General features: G+C 42.1%; 1 protein-coding gene, 1 long non-coding RNA gene, 2 other non-coding genes and 1 pseudogene across 6 annotated transcripts; 4 read left to right on the top strand and 1 right to left on the bottom strand.

The window, feature by feature from the left end:
- Positions 1–786: 786 nt before the first annotated feature.
- On the top strand, positions 787–905 carry LOC138407138 (5S ribosomal RNA). The gene has a single exon (XR_011240572.1). It is a non-coding gene; the product is annotated as a 5S ribosomal RNA (ribosomal RNA).
- A 929-nt stretch (positions 906–1,834) lies between these two features.
- On the top strand, positions 1,835–1,943 carry LOC138407141 (5S ribosomal RNA; annotated as a pseudogene).
- A 2,221-nt stretch (positions 1,944–4,164) lies between these two features.
- Positions 4,165–4,236, top strand: trnad-guc (transfer RNA aspartic acid (anticodon GUC)). The gene has a single exon. It is a non-coding gene; the product is annotated as a tRNA-Asp (tRNA).
- A 6,362-nt stretch (positions 4,237–10,598) lies between these two features.
- LOC138407083 (golgin subfamily A member 6-like protein 26) lies at positions 10,599–18,592 on the top strand. Of its 3 annotated transcripts, none has more exons than XM_069521436.1 (3): positions 10,599–10,781; positions 10,866–11,314; positions 18,365–18,592. In XM_069521436.1, exons 1-2 carry the CDS (start codon positions 10,770–10,772, stop codon positions 11,271–11,273), a joined length of 420 nt encoding a protein of 139 aa, XP_069377537.1. In that variant the 5' UTR covers positions 10,599–10,769; the 3' UTR covers positions 11,274–11,314; positions 18,365–18,592. The 3 variants fall into 3 exon arrangements, with proteins under 3 accessions (XP_069377537.1, XP_069377536.1, XP_069377535.1); XM_069521435.1 differs by having other exon boundaries at positions 18,218–18,592; XM_069521434.1 differs by lacking the exon at positions 18,365–18,592 and having other exon boundaries at positions 10,600–10,781; positions 10,866–14,554.
- Positions 18,593–20,007: 1,415 nt separating this feature from the next.
- LOC138407084 (uncharacterized) lies at positions 20,008–21,788 on the bottom strand. The gene is made up of 2 exons (XR_011240513.1): positions 20,548–21,788; positions 20,008–20,304 (listed from the first exon to the last, which is right to left on the bottom strand). It is a non-coding gene; the product is annotated as an uncharacterized lncRNA (long non-coding RNA).
- Between the last annotated feature and the right edge of the window lie 167 nt (positions 21,789–21,955).

Genomic DNA, 21,955 nt, shown 5'->3' with positions numbered 1-21,955 from the left:
GATGTTCATTCATTATTTAGTCCATAATTACCCCAAACTTAATTCCGGGCAGTTCTATCGCATCAACCAAGCGAATTAGCAGCAGCAGCAAACTAATGTTATCAGAAAGCAGGCTAACTTTTATGAAAATAAAACAACGTGTCTTACCTTTGACGAATGAAAATGACTTGAATGTTTGAATGATGCACAGCCCCTGTAAGAACACGTAATGACATCAACAATAGACAGTGAATATGCACGCTTTTATGACCGTCTGCCGTTAGAGGTTTGCCTGAAGGAAAAAAAAAAAATATCGGAGGACCGAGAGTCTATAGAAAAAGTCGGAACAGCGCCACAGCCGGAAGAGTGGCCAAAAGAATATTACATCCACACTGTGGTTCAGCACTATCATTGAAATGCATGTTAAAAGGCGTTTAGGTCGGTTTAGCTAAACTTTTCTCGAAGGCCGCGCGGGAGGCCCGGGTTCGATTCCCGGCTAATGCAATAGACATTTTTTTGAGACAGAAGTTGTTTCTGCCCAGTTTCAGGCTGAGGACCTTTCACGTGTTAAGAAAAGGTGATAACCACTACACTACAGACACTGACGAACAGTGAATCCCCAGGGCCTGACACTGGTAAATACACCATAACCAACCAGAGTCCCATAAGCCGTTTTCTGAGAGGAGCCAAATCTATTTGCAAAGAATTTGCTACTAGGGGTCCTTTGAGATTTCAGAAGAGAGATTCAAAACTGCGAGTGAGTGATGATTCACATGTATAAAGGAGGTATTGTGGCTGGAGTCTATCGCTTACGGCCATACCACCCTGAACACGCCCGATCTCGTCCGATCTCGGAAGCTAAGCAGGGTCGGGCCTGGTTAGTACTTGGATGGGAGACCGCCTGGGAATACCAGGTGCTGTAAGCTTTTTAGACTTTACATTGCAAAGAGCAGAGGGCGCTGTTGCTGCTGCTTCAGAGGAGACACATCTTGGAAAGAGCAGGAAAGACTATTCATCAAAGAAAAAAAGGATATGGAACCCTCGCATCATCACTGAAAGAAGAAAGTGAGCATTCAAAAGACCATATGTAGTCAAAACACTACTTTATCCGTGTCATTTCAACATGTCAGTCTCAAAATGTCATATTTGGAGAGAGCGGTGAGTTTACTCAGCATCAAGGAAAAAACAGTTTATGTAACCCTGACATAGTTAATGAAGGATATGATTGAAAATTCAAATTATTATTTTTTGGCTTGCAATACTAGGACAAAATGACACCTTCAGTTTATTTTCCCTGCACAATAAAACAGTTGAAGGAACTCCAGAGTGTCAATGGTCACAAAGTGGAAAAACTTTGGATTAGGGTGATGATTCTCTTTGCCGCCAGCAGATGGTGCAGTTGCTTCTGCTTCAGAGGAGACACATCTTGGAAAGAGCAGGAAAGACTGTTCATCAAAGAGAAAAAGGATACGGAACCCTCGCATCATCACTGAAGGAAGAGAGTGAGCATTCAAAAGACCATATGTAGACAAAACACTACTTTATTCATATTTTATTAACACATCATTTTCAAAATGTCATATTTGCAGAGAGAGATGAAAGAGCAGGGAGTTTACTCTGCATCAAGGAAGCAACTGGATATGAAACACTGACAATATTGCTGAAGGAAATTTTTGAAAATTGTAATGATATTTTTCTTGCAACGATACGACAAAATTGCACCTTGAGCTTGTTTTTCAGAACAATTTAACCCCCGCCCCCCACACCTCAAGATTCCATGGTCGCAAAGCAACAGAACAATTGAGGATGGTGATGATTCACATGTATAAAGGAGGTATTGTGGCTGGAGTCTATTGCTTACGGCCATACCACCCTGAACACGCCCGATCTCGGAAGCTAAGCAGGGTCGGGCCTGGTTAGTACTTGGATGGGAGACCGCCTGGGAATACCAGGTGCTGTAAGCTTTTTAGACTTTTCTTTGCAGAGGGCGCTGTTGCTGCTGCTTCAGAGGAGACAAAATGACACCTTCAGTTTATTTTCCCTGCACAATAAAACAGTTGAAGGAACTCCAGAGTGTCAATGGTCACAAAGTGGAAAAACTTTGGATTAGGGTGATGATTCTCTTTGCCGCCAGCAGATGGTGCAGTTGCTTCTGCTTCAGAGGAGACACATCTTGGAAAGAGCAGGAAAGACTGTTCATCAAAGAAAAAAAAGGATACGGAACCCTCGCATCATCACTGAAGGAAGAGAGTGAGCATTCAAAAGACCATATGTAGTCAAAACACTACTTTATTCATATTTTATTAACATATCATTTTCAAAATGTCATATTTGCAGAGAGAGATGAAAGAGCAGGGAGTTTACTCTGCATCAAGGAAACAACTGGATATGAAACACTGACAATATTGCTGAAGGACATTTTTGAAAATTGTAATGATTTTTTTCTTGCAACGATACGACAAAATTGCACCTTGAGCTTGTTTTTCAGAAAAATTTAACCCCCGCCCCCCCACACCTCAAGATTCCATGGTTGCAAAGCAAGGCTCAAGGCTTGAGTAAGAAATACAAACCCTGCTCCTATCTTACCTGGCACAGTTGGCCACTCATGCCAAGAATCGGGTGTCAGTATCTGTCGAACATTACAGGAATGGCAGGAACCTCTCTTTACATCTGAGTTGGAAAAGTTTCAGACAAACTGTGCAGGCAGAGCATAATGGCACATCTGATGGGCCTCGTAAAAAAAAAAAAAAAAAAAGGTGCCCTTTGTTATAAAGTCAAGCATTGGTGGTTCAGTGGTAGAATTCTCGCCTGCCACTACACTACAGAAACTGATGAACAGTGAATCCCCAGGGCCTGACACTGGTAAATACACCATAACCAACCCAACCAGAGTCCCATAAGCCGTTTTCTGAGAGGAGCCAAATCTATTTGCAAAGAATTTGCTACTAGGAGTCCTTTGAGATTTCAGAAGAGAGATTCAAAACTGCGTGTGAGGAAATTGTTGTTATCGAGGAACCACTTTGACAACATTCATGGTTGACAACAGTTATTATAGGCTCCCAATCTGGAGCAAAGCCTACCCTTGAGAGGTGGATACCGGCAGCATTACTTTCTACTTCATGCACGCACCAGTTGACCAATGATGCCATCCAGTGGATATAATCCAACATAGATCAATTTAGTTTTTAATGATAATCATCAACAACAGTAGCATCAAGCCAGTTAATAAATTAGTGTAAACAGGCTGTAGTAAACATTTTGATTTGAAATTTAAACAAGAGAAAATGCTTAATTTCATTTAAAGAGCAAAACACACAATAACTTTAAGTTTATTTCAAGGTTCAAGTCACGGCTCAGGTTTTTGTTTGACTTTTTAAAAAGAGATTTAATAATTAATAATTGAAACTTTATGGATCCCTCAAGGGGGAATTCTTTTTACACTCATTTTCATTTGTTTATACACGCAGTTTAACCCACAATCCCCCACACACACAAAGGGCTCAAAGACATGCAAATTTGGAGAGAGATGGTAGAGTGATTTACACGTTTCTGTTTACTGGTTCTCACACTGTTTGTATAAATCAGCGAGTTGATCATATAATAATAATGTAAGTGAAACACAGCATGGACACAGTCACTGAGGTGGACTGAAAAACCTTTTCCATTTTCTTCTCCAAAGTTTTAGTCCACACTTACTAAAAAGTTTATAAAAATACAGAAAATCCTGTTCTATCACTCAGACACAGTAAATCAAGCAGTAGCTAGTCTCAGAATCCAGTGTGTGAGCTCCTGGTACACCCACAGTGATTAAAACTCTCTTCTTGTCGTCCTGATGTGAATCACGCCGTATACGAATTACGTCATCTGCCATTCCTCTGACGTGTTGCTGCTCTGGAAGTGTTTGTCCAACTGCAGCCTCCTCAGCTCCTCCAGGCCCGGCTCCACACAAGGTTTCTCTGGAGGAGTGTTCTAAAGATCTCTCATTGAGATGTGGCTCATGTTGTTGTTCATTGATGGGGCTGTTGGAAATTAAAAAGATAAATACAGGGAACACAAACTTATCAATGTTAGGCCTCAGTGGAAATTACTTTTCAAATTCCAGATCACTGTACAAGGCCACAACACACAATGACTTATGCTTAAGAGAACAGCGCCACCGTCCTGTTGATGTGGTTATTGCACCAATCCTTGTTAGTATAGTGGACAGTATCTCCGCCTGTCACGCGGAAGACCGGGGTTCGATTCCCCGACGGGGAGAAGCATTCTTCTTGACACTCTTCAACATCCCCCCCGAGAAGCTGCGCTCCTCTGAATTCATTGACCCACCGGTCCGGGAATCAACTCGATCTTGTCTTCACAAGGTCCTGTAGTACCTCAGCACTCTCTGTTACCCCAATCACTGTGTCTGACCACCACACTGTCACTTTCTCTCTCCCCTTAAAATTCACCACCTCCCTCGCCCCCAGACCTCACGCGGTCAACACCCGCCGCAATCTGAAATCCCTCTCTCCCTCTGCTATCGCCTCTACTGTTCTTTCCTCACTACCATCTACAGACCAATTTTCACTAATATCTACTGAGGAAGCCTCCTCCACTCTGCTATCCTCCCTCCTCTCTGTCCTCTCACCTCCCTACCGGCAGGATCATCTCCCCCCTCCCTGGCTGTCTGAATCTCTACGAACCAATAGATCGGTGCTACGAGCAGCAGAGAGAAAATGGAGAAAATCACATCATCCTGATGACCTTGCCCATTACCACCACCTCCTCTCTGACTTCACCTCAACAGTATCAGCAGCTAAATCTGCCTTCTACCTGTCAACGATCAATTCCTCTGCCTCCAACCCCAGGAAACTATTTTCCTTATTCTCTTCTCTTCTATTCTCACCCCTCCTACTCCTCCCCCTCCTTCCTTCCTCACTGCTGATGACTTTCCAACTTACTTTACCAAGAAAGTATAAGACAACAGCTCCTCATTTACTCCTATGCCCATCCAGAAAGCACCTCCCCCAAACCTCACCTCTGATGGCCTTACCTGCTTCAGCCCTCTCTCCTCTGAAGATGTTCTCACGCTAGTGACGTCTAACCGTGCCACCACCTGTTCCCTTGACCCGATTCCCTCCTCCCTTCTCCAAGACATCTCTCACGACACAGCTGACATCCGTAACTACAGACCTGTATCTCTTCTTTCATTCCTCTCTAAAACACTGGAACGTGCAGTCTACAACCAACTGTCCTCCTATCTTACAGAAAATGACCTCCTTGACCCTAATCAGTCAGGCTTTAGGACTGGTCACTCCACTGAGACGGCCCTCCTCACGGCGACTGAGTCGTTCTGTGCCGCCAGAGCCTCGTCCATCTCGTCAGTCCTCATTCTCCTCGGCTTTTCCTCTGCGTTTGACAAAGTCAACCACCAAATCCTCCTCTCCACTCTGGCTGAACTTGGCATTGCTGACTCTGCTCTGACCTGGTTCACATCATACCTGACAAATCGCACCTTTCAGGTCACATGAAACGGCACCTTGTCCAATCCCTGCCTTCTGGAAACTGGTGTCCCTCAAAGCTCAGTATTAGGACCACTTCTGTTTTCACTATACACTAGATCACTAGGCTCTGCAATCACATCGCATGGATTCTCTTACCACTGTTATGCCGACGACACCCAACTGTTCCTCTCTTTTCCCACATACTCCTCCAGCACTCACGTTGTGACGTGCATCTCGGAATGTCTGGCAGACATCTCCGCTTGGACAGCTGTGCATCACCTCAAACTCAACCTTAGAAAACCGAACTGCTCTTCATCCCGGGGAAAGACTGCCCTCATATGGACCTGTCAGTCACTGTCGAGGATGTCACGGTATCACTTTCGTCGACGGCAAGGAACCTGGGCGTAATCCTCGACAATGGACTGTCCTGCACCCCCAACATCACTGATGTGGCCCGATCCTGCAGGTTTGCCCTCTACAATATCTGCAGGATCCGGTCTTTCCCTCACAAAAGACACAACACAACTCCTGGTCCAAGTGCTGGTCATCTCCCACCTGGACTATTGCAACTCCCTCTTGGCTGTACTCCCAGCCTCTCCCAAATTCTCCCATGTGACCCCCTCCTCCGTGACCTCCACTGGCTTCCTGTTGGGGCCTGCATCCGATTCAAGATGATGGTGCTGGCCTTCAAGGCCGTCAATGGAACTGCACCCATCTACCTCCAAACACTGGTCAGACCACATGCCCCAGTGAGAGCACTTCGTTCATCAGCTGGCCGACTGGTACCCCCATCGCTGAGAGCAAACAAAGCCCGCTCAGCGAAGTTGCGACTCTTCTCTGTTTTGGCACCTCAGTGGATGAACAAACTCCCGAACAATGTCAGGACAGCGGGATCGCTTACCTTTGTTGGTGAAAACAGACACACAAAGTTGTTGTTGAGATCAATACTCCTGATACTTCTTCTTCAGTCAGTCCTTGAAGTTCCTAAAATCGAGGAAGAGAACTGGAGATGAAGCTAAAAACAGCGCCAACATGTTCAGTGGCCAGGAGGAGCATTACGTCCATAGTAGTTTAGCACTACCATAGACAATGAATGGGAAAGTGTTCAGGGCCGTTTAGCTAAACAATCAATGGCTGCCGCGCGGGAGACCAGGGTTCGATTCCCTGATGGCGGGGAACCTATTTCTTTACATAAAATGTTGAGAATTTCCTGTGAAAGTGAAAAAAATAAAAAACCTGAATCCACACATGCATCCACATTAACTGGGTTCCTCCCCTTCATCAAGTTTGGTAGAAAAAGGTTAATTCTTTTTTTTAGTAATCTGGCAAACAAATAAACCAATAAACAAACAGAGGTAATAAATGGATCTTTCTTTTTTTACCATTGTAATTGTAATTTCAAGAACATTTAAATATCCTAAATAAATAAAACAAACAAAAAACAATAAAATAGACTCTGTTGTAAAGTTCTGGAATTGCCGTTTGTGACATGTATTTTCACGCAGGCAATTCGTACTGTCTGTCAAACGTTTGCAGCATTTCTCTAAATAGTTTGAAGCCGAAATATTCCCACACCAGGGCTGTGGCATTTGGCTTTGCAATCATCTTTTTGCCTTGTGTTGCTCCGCACGAGGCTGACTTGCTGCACTCTGTGTGTGTAGCCAATGCTAGCAGTCCAGCCTCCCCCACAGAGACAAAGAGACTGGATGACTGACAAGAGGGTTCACTCCGTTCATTCCGCTATGGAACAAACGCGCTTAGGTGCTGAGACTGAGCATGGAGTGAACCCTCTTGTCATCCAGCCAGCTTGGAGGCAAGAGATGAGGAAAACAAACATGCATGCACATGGCAATATATCGAGGCCGGAAAAATTATTGAGTTCATTTTAATTTATCGTGCGATTAATTGATTTATTGATTATCAGCCTAGGCCTATATACTATTTACTTCCTCAATTTACTTTGTATTCCATTTACATGCTGAAAAACACATTTGGGCCACAGTGTAGAAATTGTGAAATAAAACCTTTGACAGTGCTCCCACTTTGCTGGGGACAGTGGAGGGGGCCTTAAGACAACAATATACTTTATTTGTACACATTCACATGGATAGATTTAATGTTTTTTTTGTTGAGTTTATTAGTCTAAGCCAAGAAATATACACAGGAATACACACAGGCTTACAGCATACCAGGAAGGGACATAGCAGACACAATAAGTAGCATAAGGGACACAATAGCACACATGAAAGGAGGGATAATCTTAAATTTAGATATAAACAAAGCATTTGATAGAGAAGATCACAGTTACTTATATAGTGTATTAGAAAAAGTAGGGTTTGGGCCTAGTATGGTAGGGTTAGGGGTTAGGGTTTAGGGTTAGGTAATGTCTCTACATTTAAGGCTAGACTTAAAACCTTCCTTTTTGATAAAGCTTTTAGCTCTACCCTGAACTATAGTCATCCATAGCTATGCTGCTATAGGTCTACACTGCTGGGGGATCATCCATCAGGCACTAGCACCTTTCTATCTTCCTCTCTCTTCTTCACTCTCTGCCTGGTTTATTTTGTTATATCTTATTACATATCTGTAATTCCTTGGGTCTTCTCCTCCCCTCCCTGGTCCATGCTGTGCGGCTCTCCGGAGCCCGTCCTGGTTCGGGTCCTGATGAGGGATGGACCTAGTGGAGGTAGCCAGTCTGTCGCAGGGGCCAATGTGTTTAATGTGCAAGTGCTGTCAAATATATCAAGTATATATCCTTGCTGGCCCATCCACTGCAGACAGAGGGGGAAAGCTGACGTGGAGCTCCGGGATCCCCTCCCTCTCCTGTTTATAATGCATGAAAATCTAACTTGACCAGTTGATGCAGTTGTAGATGCCTTTTTTTGCCGCCGACTTGTTGATGCCTTTTGAGTACCTGTAGAGGGCTCCGATATGGATGATACCTCATCCTGTTGCCCCTCCATAGATGTTTCTTTAGGTGTCTGGAGATATTAATGACAGATATCAGACTGATAAAATCAAGTAAAAATAAATGTTCCAATACAGTCAATATCTTTCATGTGTGTATGTGGCAGTGTAGATGTATTTCACTACATCAACTGAGAATTATGTAAAACCCCCGACCGTGGGGCAGGAACAGGAACTGGGGGGCCGCTCGCTGTAACCCCTCAGCCGAGGGGCAGGAACTGGCGAGACGACTGCTTGAACCCCCGACCGTGGGGCAGGGACTGGAACCGGAGCGGAGCCAGACGGGACCCGCAACCGAGGGGCAGGAACAGGAAGTGGAGAGCCACTCGCCGTAACCCCCAGACGAGGGGCAGGAGCTGGCGAGACGACTGCTTGAAACCCCGACCGTGGGGCAGGAACTGGAGCGGCGACCTCCGAGACTGAAACGTGAGTAGCATCTGCCGGGACCCCCGGCGCTGGAACGTGGGGGGCTTCTGCTAGAATCCATGATATCCTGACTTGAGGTTGCCGCTTGTGAGCTGGTGGAGATGGATGGAAACAGAGTGGGGGCTCCCCTCCGGTGTCCGCCCCGCACCGTAGCGATTCTACACAGAATCCAAAAGCCAGGCGGGTGCCGAGGTAGTGATCAGCAGGGGGAGTTGGGGGTGAGAGGATGTCCTTGAGTCTCTTCTCTAAGGTCACCAGGTGCGGGACAAAGTGGCTGACCCAGGGTCTGTCCTCAAGCCAATCCCGCATCGGTGCCATCCTCTCCAGGAGCTTTGCACGCTGCTTGGTGCCTGCGGTGCTCAGCTCGTCAACTAAGGAGTCTAAATAAAAAAACCTTGCTACAAAAAAGATAAAGCTCTGCTTGGTCCATATCTGGTTGGTACTGTCAAGGCTGGAGGGTGTGGGGAGGGAACGAACGTGGTAGGAAAAAGGGAAGGGAAGGACCAAAACGCAGAAACTAAATATTGTTTAACATAAAGTGTCTTTTATTTAAAAAAGGTAAAAGTAACGAAAGAAATCTTCATAATTCATACATAAACTAATCCTTTTAGCCCAGTATTAAGTGGAATATATTAAATGAAATGAAATGGAAACAGTCAAACACATCTGTAGAAGCATTGACAATTGTAGAGACCGTATTTGACCAACACTCACAAAGCACTGCTCAATAGCCATGAATCTGTGAGTGAAATTAAAATATGAAACCTTTATTTGCAGTGTAAAATCACATTGAACACATGAACAACACACAACAATACAATGCTTAATCACAGAATGTCGGTGCCTGTGTTATCAACTCAGTGCATCGATAGCTCTCACAGACTAAAATCACATAGATCAACATGTAAATACACATCCTCTCAATTATTTCACATCACTTTTAGAAACCATCCAGCATCAAGGTCCTCACACTCACACACACAAACACACACACACACACACACACAGACATTTTTTACAAACACGAATCCAAACATGCTGCAGAAATGCACAATTCCCCATGCTCTCAGTGACACACAATGCAACAATTAGTTTGCATAATGCACCCACTTCTTGCTGATGGTAAAGTAGTTGACTACAGTTGCTCTACAGTGTTTTCCATTTTCATTATTTTATTTTCATCCAGCTACATTTATTTTATAATGCTTGTGCTGTTAAGATTTCACACTATGTATTTACTGACACATAGACTTATATTTTGTTGATACTTATGTACTTTTACTAATTTAAAGGATCTACATACTTAATTCAACACTTCATAGCATATTTCATTAATTCCCTCAAGCATATCACACATTATCTAGTGGATCTGAAATCCTTGATTGATTTTCTTCATTTGGTCAAGAGACTAACCTCAGTCTCAGACAGGGATCACTGTAGCTATCAGTGCAACATGTGTATAGTAGCCGCCTAGCTCAGGATTTGTGTATGCTCCGCAATGATGTGCATCGTATAGAAGTCAACCTGATAAACCCCCAGGGGCCGCCATGTTGTGCAGTTATAAAAATCGCCATGGAAACGGTTGCTTCTTAAAAATCTTCTTTGATGATTGATGAGGGGCCAACCATCAAAGGGATTGCTGGCCTGCAAATCCTTATCAAATCCAATCAAAGAACCAAAAACTCTAGACATTAAAGGATATTTCTTTGGTCCTCTGAACTACCAAACGTATAAATAACAAGTTCCCTTGCTTCAAGTTATTAGCTTGTGAAAATAACAGACTGTCAACTGAGAAGACCACAGTCCTCGTTAGTGAAGACAACAATCCTGCCTACGGAGACAACCGCTGATTTGTTCAGTAAAAATTCATCAAGAAGACACTGCTCTCATAACTACAAATCCCCCTTTACCGAAATGAACATTCTGGTAAGAATTATTATTTTTAGAAATGTATGTTCAGGTTGTGTTGAGTGGACTTTTAATAATGAATTCCATGTTTCTATTTTTCAGACATGTGGAACAATGCAGTCTGAGATTAAGGCTCTGAAAGAGAAGCTCAAACAGAACGATGAGCTTCTGATAAGCGAGCAGGAGAAAATGACAGCTCGCTCTAAAGCCCACATTGGCGTCCTGGCTGAACTAGCTGTACAGAGCAAGAAGGTGAAGGCTCTGGAAGAGAAACTCAAACAGAACAATGAGCTTCTGATGAGGGAGAAGGAGAAAATGACAGCTCACTCTAAAGCCCACAATGGCAAACTGGCTGAACTGGCTGTACAGAGCAACAAGGTGAAGGCTCTGGAAGAGAAACTCAAACAGAACAATGAGCTTCTGATAAGGGAGAAAGAGAAAATGACAGCTCGCTCTAAAGCCTACAATGGCAAACTGGCTGTAGAAAGCAACAAGCGACTGAAATATTGATATTCAAAAACTCCCCGTCCAACCTGAAGAAGCACACCGAGGTAGGTTAAATTAAATTTCATTCAATGAAGCCATAATGTCAACGTTATTTAACTTTAGTTATCATAAGCCTGTTCAGATATCTGGCTAACATGTTGGCCAGGCTAACGTGTGCTAGTTAACTTTTCTGATTAACCAATGTGCAGATATTTAACAACACCAATGATTTTCCCTCCAAATTAATTCAACACAAAACTCTTGAAGACATGTCCATAATACTGAAATGGTTAATAACGGTTTCTGGTATAGCCTAAGTGGTAGCTGAATATTTCCTTAGGTAAATGAGCGTTACTCCGATGGAGGGATTTTTTTTTTTTAGACCACATTAGGCTAATTAATGGCAGGTTACAGAGGAGCGTTCAGGATTACTCACATGTTAAACTTGAGATTTGCTTTGAATTAATTACCTCAAAACTCAGTTGTTAGCGGCTAATGTTAGGCTAATGTTATATATTGTGAATGTACGCTTACATATTGATCAAAGTCAAAGTGCTTTTATTGCCACACAAAGAGTTAGTGGAATTTTTTTCAGCTTGTAACAAACAGGAGACAAACGACCAGTTAACACAAATACAGTACAGGCTACACAACACCAACAACAGCAATAAATCCAAGTCTAAGTTAATAGTGTTAGCCACTGGGTGGTAGGGTTGGGCTTCCATGAGTGTAATTCTTGCAATTGGGTAAAGATATGATCAAATAATGGTCATTTGACAGTTATTGTTGAGTAACTTATAAACCCTGAAGCTTAAGTTGTTTTGCTTATTAAATGTTGTGGTGTCTGAAATGTCATGTATTGTGTTCTTTTTTTTAAATTTTTGTTTTGCATAGTTATTTAGACAGACATGTAACAGAAAAACAAACAAGAAAAAGCACATACATAAAATGGGTAGAAAAAAGGTCATAGAGTCACTTTGTTATTAGTAGCTTGGGGGAGGGAGCCAACCAGAGTATGTGTACATGTGTCCAGGATAAGAGGTAGGTCCTCTTGTTTGACCCAACAATGAGTATCACGGGGGCATTTCAAGAAAAAAGTCTGAAGTGAAAGTCCATTGTCCACCGGAATTCCCGCCGCCCGCCGAAAGGGGGCGCTATATTCCACAAGCATACAAAAGGGCAGCAGACCTTTGTTTTTATCTGCATTACAGATGGATATACTTACATGCATACATATACATCTTCAAGAATTCACACACATTTTTATACATTTATACCTTTATACTAAACGGATTCAAAATGAGTTGACCATTTTCTCCATTTATTTGTGAATTTGTCCATGCATAGGTTTAAGGAGAAAGTCAGCCTTTCCATATGATACATTTCTTTTACAGTTCCAATCCATTCCCCTTTTGTCGGGGGTTCTTTGTTAAGCCACCTTCTTGTAATGCATTTTTTACTAGCTGCCAACATTATTTTAAGCAAATACTTGTCGCTAGAGTTAACTGTGGACGGGATATTCCCAAGATATATTGTGCAAAAGTCATGTTTGGTCTCGAAACCCATTATAACGTTAATTTTTTCCTACTATTTCCAACCAGTAGGGTCGGATAGTTGGGCACTCCCAGAATATGTGGAAATGGTTCGCCTGGGTGTCTCCACACTCCCTCCAGCAATGCCCATACTCTGGCAAACCCCTCAGAAATTGTTTTATTCTCGGAGTGATAAAAAATCTATACTCTGGCAAACCCCTCTGAAGTTGTTTTATTCTCGGAGTGATAAAAAATCTAATCATATTTTTCCACACAAATTCCCTCCACTGGCCTGAACTTGAAGTGCTCCGTTGGGTTTCGCAAATGTTCAGCCAATCCTCTTACCCATTTTGATTTAATATAAAGTGTGGAAGTTCCTTTATGTGACTGTAAACACGAATAAATTCTAGCGATAAGTTTTCTGTTGAGTTTAGATTTATATGATATTAATCATGATAGTTATTAGGTCTGTGTTGCAATTTTCTGTTGTTTTTATATTGCTATTAAAGTGAGATCTAACTTGAAGATATCTGAAGAAGTCTTGCTTTTCTAGGTGGTACCTATCACTAAGTTTTTGAAAGTCAACCAGCAAACCACCATCCAAAATAAGACAGTAAGTGGTAATGCCTTTAAAGGACCAGTTTTTATATCTGCCATCCATGTGGGAAGGCCAAAATCTTTATCGTTTGCAACCCATCTTAGAATTTTGATATGATTTTCCAATTTTAATTTAAGACACTCACCAAACCAGATGTTTAAGGGAGATTTTGTCCAGCAATTTAATTTTTCCTTAACAGATGAGTATAAGCTTCTGTCCCCAAGTAATGTTTGGAGGGGAATATCCAATTGACTCAGATCTAAATTTTTCCACTTAGCACTGTAACATGGGTTGCACCAATAAATTAAATATCTCAGTTGGGCTGACTTGTAATAGTGCTCCATGTTCGGTAGAGATAGTCCCCCCTTATCTTTGGGTAATTGCAATGTAATATATCTAACTCTAGGTTTTAAGCCTTTCCAAATAAATACAGAAAACAACGTTTATGTTCAATTTGTAACCTGAGTAGTGACCAAACGTTTTCAAACAGGAAAATAATTTAGGCAAGCTCAATTCGGCCTGGGAAAGAGTAACCAATACATCATCCGCGTAAAGGCAGGTCTTATATTCAGTCCCTTTAATCCAAATTCCTCTTATTTCATGATCTTCTCTAATTGCTTGCGCTAGTGGCTCTATGAATAAAGCAAACAAGGCCGGGCTTAAGGGGCATCCTTGTCTACATCCTCTTTCAAGCTGAACGGGGTTTGATAGACTACCATTTATTTTTATTCTGGCTGTAGGGGAGTGGTATAGGTTTTTTAAAGATAGAATAACTGAGCTATTAAAACCAAATCTCTGCAGGGTTAAGTATAAGTATTCTCAGCTGACCGAGTCAAACGCCTTTTCTGCATCTAGGCTGAGAACAATGGATTTATCTTCATTTTTACTCACATGCTCCATTAGATGTAAGGCCCTTCTTATGTTGTCTTGTGTCTGTCTGTTTTTTAGGAAACCTGTTTGATCGTCATCTATTATATCTGGAATTATATTTTCTAATCTTTTTGCAATTATTGAGGCATATAGTTTGTAGTCTATGTTTAGAATTGAGATGGGTCTATACGAGCTACATTCAGACTTGTCCTTACCCGTCTTTGGGATGACAGAAATAATTGCCTGTCTCCATGATATTGGTATTTCTCCCCCCTTCAGCGTAAAATTAAAGCATTTCAATAGTACCGGTGCTAAAATCTCTCTAAATGTTTTGTACCATTCCACTGGATATCCGTCCGCACCAGACATTTTATTTGTTTTAAGTCTCGAAATGGCACTGTCTAGTACTTGTTTTGTTATCTCACATGTCATTATACTATTCTGTTCCGTTCCAATGGACGGCAGGTCCAATGAGTTAAAAAAATTAACAATGCTTGGGGATTCTGCACTATCCGGTTGTGTGTACAGACCCTTATAGTAATTTTCAAAGCATTGTTGTATTTCTTTCAACTTATGACACACTTTGCCAGATTGTGTATCTTTAATTTTATGGATGGACCTTTCATCCTGTTGTTTTTTTATCCTCCAGGCAAATAATCTTTTGGCTCTTGGCCCATTGTCATAGTATCTTTGTTTAGTGAATTTAAGTTTAATCTCTTCTTGACTGTCATATATCCTATTTAAATTTTGTTTAGTCACTTTTATCTGATCTAATACTTGGGGGTCATTAAGTTCCATATGTTTGATTTCTAAGTGTTTTAGTTGTATAAGTAAGTCATTCAGTTGTTTCTGCCTTTCTTTTTTTTTAGTAGAAGACAACATTATGAGTTTCCCCCTGATTACAGCTTTGGAAGCATCCCATATGTTACTTGGAGATACTTCATCATTGTCATTGTGTTCTAAATACTCTTTAAATTCTTTTTCAATATATTTTTTGCACGATGGGTCATTTAATAGGCTAGTGTTAAGCCTCCAAGTTGTGTTTTTAACTTCGGTATCCAGATGTAGAGATAGATATACCCCTGCATGGTCCGATACGTCTTTAACACCTATATCACATTGTGTGATTCTATGCCTGTCAAAGTTGAACATGAAAAAATAGTCAATTCGTGAATGTACGCTGTGAGGGTGGGAAAAAAAAGTAAATTGTCTTTCTGTCGGGTGAGTTTGCCTCCAGATATCCATCAAACCTGCTTCATGAAGAAGTGTTTTGACTGTAACTGTCTCAGGGTTCGTTCTTTTCGTTAAGTTAGAGGAGTTCAAGGGAGGGTTGTAGCTGTACATTCCAGTCCCCACCACAAATGAGCACACCTGAGGTCTCCTCAGCAATTATGTCAAATATTTTTTTAATAAATATCTTATCGTTGCCTGGGGGTCTATAAACGTTTAGCAGTGTCACAGGTTTCTGGTCTATATGTCCCTTTACTAAGATGTAACGCCCCTCTGTATCCGTTAATTGCTTTGAAAATTGGAATGTTACCTTATTTGAAATCAGTATTGCTACCCCTCTTGTTTGCTTACGTCCAAAAGTGTTAGGCTTAGTTCTTGAGTTGGACCCCAAAGCAGACGCGGACTGGAGTTTTGCGGTTTAACAGAGTTTATTTATACGAACACAAAACAGGAGCAGGCTGGGGTGGCAGGGTGCAGGCTGGCTCGATGATCCAGGGTGAGACGAGGATGAATGGAGGAGCAGCGAGGCGCACGGAAAGACTGGGTAGAAGGAAGGAGATACGAGGGTTAGTAATATCCATGAAACGAACACGGGAGTCGGGGACATCGATAGCACATGAAAATACCGGACGGGACGGAATAATCTGGCACAGGAGTGGAGTCAGGACCAGGCGTTTATAGTGGGGATGATGAGGTGATAGAGATCAGGTGCGCCTCGTCGCTGCAGCCAGGAACCAGCCACGCCCCCTTGCCACACACACAACCTGCACTGAGAAAACAGAAAAGGGGAGGGGGAGAGACACCACAACAAAACACCAAACAGAAATCACCACAAAAAGATGAGTAATAAGTATTTTTAAAGCCAAAGCGTTTTAATTTTTCGTGTTCCTCATCACAGAGGTGAGTCTCTTGCCAGAAAACCATTTGCTGTTTCACTCTCTTCATTTTAGTTAGTAGCTTGTTCCTTTTGATGGGGTTAAGCAAACCATTAACATTCAAAGTGATAACTTTGTACTCCTGGTTTATCATCCTATCCCATTAGACCAATAAACACATAATGCTCCTCCAATGACCTGAACATGTAAACAAAAAAAAGTATGTGCTACACAGTAAAACATAAAAGTAGTGACCTCCAAAAGTGAAGTACAAATGTAACTTCTGAACAGGGAGGGGAGGCCTCCAGGAGGAGGGCCCCTCCAGGTGCGCATTGATGTCATCAGTGTCATCAGAGCACACATCCAGCGGCTTGAGTGCAGATAAATCCCCCCCAGATTACTGGTCCAGAGAGTGACTAATGTTTTGGCTAAGTATACTCAATACCATAGCAATTTATATAAACAGGTAAAGTAACAGGACTGATATTCAAACTTTAATCAGCCACGAACACTGTTCAAACATCTTATAGGCTACATATATATATATCTGTGTGCGTAAACTCTGACGTAGGCTATTATCTCTAGTTACTCACGAGTGCATCTCAGATACAGTTCTCCTAAAGCCTTTGAGAGTGTTGAAATCTCCGTAGCTTCTCTCGGGCTCGATCGATGCCTGCGGTGTGGTTTCGGCGTTTGGTGGGCTCGCGGAGCTCCCAGCCTGCGTCTGTCAGTCTCCTCCGGGGCGCCGTGTCTGCGCCGCTCCGTTGGTTGCCGACAGCCACAGGTGCAGCGGTCTCTTCACCAGGCGACAGAATCCCCCTCTTCAGCATGTCCTCCGCTGCCTCTTTTGCATTAGTGTACGTCGTCGGTCCCTCCTCATAAAAGACTCGGAGCCTTTTGCAGGTGCGGGTGTCTGGAACCTCAGCCCTTTTGCCTTTAATACTTTCCTCAGCGGGGCATATTCCTTTCTTTTCTTCATGGTTTCCACCGGGTAATCGTGGTCGAAAAAAACTCTCTTTCCATTAAGATGAACCTCCTTCTTTCTCCAAGCAGTGCTCAGCACCAGTTCTTTGGTGCTGTAGGCGAGAAAATAGGCGATCATGGATCTCGGGGCGGCGTGGGGAGGTGGCTTCGGGCCGAGAGATCGGTGGCAGCGTTGTATTTTAAGGTCAACGTCGGGGAGCAACAACTCTGATTTGATAAACTCCTCTAAGAATGCACAGGGATTGTCGTGCTCCTCTCCCTCGGGGATTCCAAAAATGCGGAGATTATTTCTGCGGGAGCGTGCTTCTAGGTCCACTAATTTGGATAGAATGTGCTCTTGTTGCTGCAAAGTTTCAAGCAGCACGCTCTTTGCGTTAGCGTCCCATTCTTCCACCTTGGCCACTCGTGTCTCTACTTCGTCCAGTCTGACCTGTGCATTATTCAGCTCCACACCAATCTCACTCAGCTTCTGGTTCACTTCTTCTTTAAAGTTCCCCAGCTCTTCCTTCATGTCTCGCTTAATTGTCTCGCAGAAACAATTCAGTTCCCTCTTCAAGTCGGCATGTCCTGCCTTTATGTCAGCGTGGATTGCCTTGATGCTAGCTTGCAGAGTGTTCATGTCCAAGCGCTCGTTAGCTTCGACCGTGTCGACCTCTACATCAGCTTCTCCACTCGCCATTTCCTCGTGTTCCGATCTGTTTTGAATAGTAATGTTCTTAGCCTTCCTTAGTTTATATTTCCCCATTAAATTTGTAATAAAATAAGCCGGAATAATTCTCTAAAAATGGGGAAATTCGTGGACCAGTCTGGGAGCTCACAAACTACTCTGCTGCCCGCCTCGCCGCCATCACCGGAAGTCGTATTGTGTTCTTTTTGAAGGAAGTTGATCTATGGGTTTGAAGCCCATAGGCCCTGAGGATCCGGAGGCCCATAAGTTTAGGCTCTCAGAGGAAAACTGAATGTATACGTTAGGGCTCTAACGGTCACTCTAAATTTTAGCTGACGCCTTTCCCTTCCTGTTACCAGGCGGATGAGGAGGGCTGGAGGAAAGCCAGATGTGTTTTCTTTAGGTTTACGACGACAACTCTCATATATAAACAGGGAGTTGAATCTGTTAGGCAGAAGAGATTCACATTTGCCCCGAATCTCTCTCCAGGCAGAAGAGATTCACATTGGCCCTGGATCTCTCTCCAAGCAGACTGCAGCGCTTGTATTGGTGCTGAACTTTTTGTAATAAACCTTTTATACAATCAAGACGGTGTCAGCGGAGATTCCTTCATCCTCTTCACATCATCGCTACCCCAATATACAACAAGACTTGGCGTAATATATGGACATAGCCAGACCATATATTATATAGATTATTTTGAACAAAATTTCTTACTTGTAAGTCACGGAAAAAGTGAGCATGAAGTAGGGAAAAGTTGTCTTTTAGCTCTATATCGGATGCAAAATGATTATTTATGTACAAGTCTGTGTTACCGGCGCCAGACCTAGGGTAAATCTGGACCGGCAGCAAGGGTTACACAGGCTAGGGAGCACTACGTAACCGGTAAATACACACTTTCTCTAGGTTTGAAGAAGGGAGAAGACCAGATGTTAGCATCTTGCTCAGACTGAAATCATTTATTATCATTTGGACAAATACACATCAGTCATTTTCCTATTGAGTTTCACTCTCATATTAAAGTGCTTGCTGTTCAAATTATATTCAAAATATTACAACAATGACATGACAAATACAGAAATACTATCAAATAAAACTGAAACACACAGTCCCTTAACATACATTCCTACACTGACTCACAGACTACACTTACAATTAATTACATTAATTTGACACACACATAGCACATCACACAAACCAGCCCCCTTACTCTTAACACTTCCTCACATTACACAAACATTTGACACTCTTGTACACACACTGAAACACATCAGCAGCATTTAATAATCATCACGTGACCAGGCTGTGACTAGGATGGTAAAGATAAATATGAATTAACATGTGAGTATTCGCCAAATGCTGGCTATTAATAATTTTAACCACTTTAAAAACAGTTTGGTTAGGTCACAGACCCATAATATCACTCACACGGACCCATTACACCGGTGGCTGAAACCACAGCGTGAACTGCGCATGCACTCGCCATGACGAAGTGCATCAGGATGGCGAGTCACTAAAATATACTTTTTCATACTTTTCAAAATCATCGACACTCACAAAACATCCAACGTAACTTTACTAAATTCGGAACAAAGATGAAATTGTAGAACTGAGTTCTACATTACCTGTAGATTTGAAGAAGGGAGAAGACCAGATGTTAGCATTCTGCTCAGACTGAACTCATTTATTATGAGCTGCGCATGCGCCAAGCCTGTGATCAGGTCTCCCGTGTGAATCCACAGTATAGTACCAACAGCACCACCTACTGATGTGGAGTAAGACTTTACTATTAAAACTGTTGGAATAGCTCAGTTGCTTTCAAAAAATTAGGGCGGTGTCTGTTTTCAATTAAAACTCAATGCATAGCTTTTCTATCCTATTACATCTGCAATAGTAGTCAGTCCCCTGTCCTTCCAGTAAATAAAGGCCTGATCATATGGAGACAGAATCAAATTATGGTTAAAACAAATAGGAGAATGTAACAAACTTCAGGAGCTTGAAGTAACATTTTAATCTTTTTTTTTTATTTTAACTGAATTTTGGAGAAGAAAATTGTCCTCAGCTAGATGCATTGGATAATCTATTATAGAAAACAGGAGCTGTTTCTTGCAGCAATCAATTCCATTGACAGCCTCTTGTGTCTGCACAGCAGCGACAGTGTCAGCTGCCATCTCTTCCAGAGCCTCCTGTGTCTGGACAGCAGCGACAGTGTCAGCTGCCATCTCTTCCAGAGCCTCCTGTGTCTGGACAGGGAGAAGGAACTCTGTCTCCTGGAGCCCCGTAAATCACCTTTCCTTTGCTACATAAACACAATCAGACACATAAGAAGACAGATACAAACGGAGGCTCAGAGGTGTGTGTGTGTGTGTGTGTGTGCATTAATGTGTGTGATTCTACCAAAGTAAACGTCTCTATATTCAGTCAGGTTCACTACTCTGAGTACTCATGAATTACCCCCTCCTCCATTAATAAGTATCTTTCGTGATACAGGTATTGATAAAGTTCCTCTGAATCGCTCTCTAACCTATAGTTAGTACCTTACCTGTGTCTGGTTGTGAGGCCCTGCGTGGCTGAACACGAGGCCTGACTGCAGGACACTTTGCTGCTGGTGGTATATGGCAGCAGCCAGTTCACCATGGGGTTCAGTAAAATGCTGCACCAAGCTGAGAGGTGATGCTATAGGGGGGGTGTCCTCATCAGAACCAGTCCAGTCAAACATTTCATGCCATTCCTGAGCAGGGACATCTTGAGATGGTGGATGGATGTTTGTGTCCTCTGACAGTTTGTTGACCACTGCCCGGACTATGTCCAACAACTCTTTGTCATCCTGCTCCTCCTCAGTAAGGTCAAATTCTGCCCTCAGGTTCAGAATATGCTGAGGTGTGTAGCCGTCTATTCCACTGTTGTTCTCCTGTGACATTGCTGAGAAACTGGGTTTGAGACACTTTTAAAGGGTAAAGCTTCAGAGATAAAAACACCAAGTGTAAACTATATCTACTACTTCACTACAATCCAGAGGGAAATCCCCTACATTTCAATGCTCTACATTTACACGACAAGATAAATAATAAGAATATATCTATTTTTACCTCAGCATGCAACTAACTTACATGCTGATAAATACATAAAACATGCTGATAGATGCATATTATTGATCAAATATTATCATTTATTGAGATATTTATATATTATATATATATATATATATATATATATATATATATATAATATTTATTTTGTTTTATTAACAATCAGTCCACAGAAGCCTTTGTTTACAGATAACTGCATCTTAGTTTTAAAAAAATGTCGATGTGAGTATTACCTGTTGTTCACTGGTGAATCAGTTGGCTAATGACTAATAATATCAATAATTGACGTTAAAGAAAGTCAGTATTTTAGACTGAAAATGTAGATTTTCTCTCCAGGCGTCTCTCTCTGTGGTCCACTAGTGAAATGATCAAAGTCACAAATTGCTCTGATCATATATCCTTACATTAAAGTTTGAAACTCATTGCAACAAAGGAGAGTTAAAACTCCTCTTTTAAATAATTCTTGAAGCCCCTCAATAGAATATGTTATATTCTGCAATTAAATTTGTTGAACATAAACCACTGAGTATGTTTAAGCTTCCTTGCAGCATTCAATATATTAAACATATTCTCCTTTAAATCCTCTCTCTGAGCTTTGAATTTGACTTCAGGAGACTCTAAAATCTAATATTTGATTTTTCTGGTTAAGTCCGTTAAGATAATTTTAAATACTATGTATTATATATTATTACAGTGTAAATGTTTGATTGCTCCACATAACGTTTATAATCTGCACAGAGTTTGGTTGGATAATTGTTTTGTTATTTTATCCATATGGTTTTATCATAGAGACTAATTGCAATAACTGCAATCACCTGACCATAGGTAGCACATAGACACCCTCTTTGTTGGAGAGATTAT

Source organism: Paralichthys olivaceus, chromosome 24 (assembly GCF_024713975.1).
Source record: "Paralichthys olivaceus isolate ysfri-2021 chromosome 24, ASM2471397v2, whole genome shotgun sequence".
In the NCBI taxonomy this organism is placed as follows: Eukaryota; Metazoa; Chordata; class Actinopteri; order Pleuronectiformes; family Paralichthyidae; genus Paralichthys; species Paralichthys olivaceus.
Note: the sequence above shows the minus strand (reverse complement) of the source record. Positions and strands in the feature narration are given on the sequence as shown.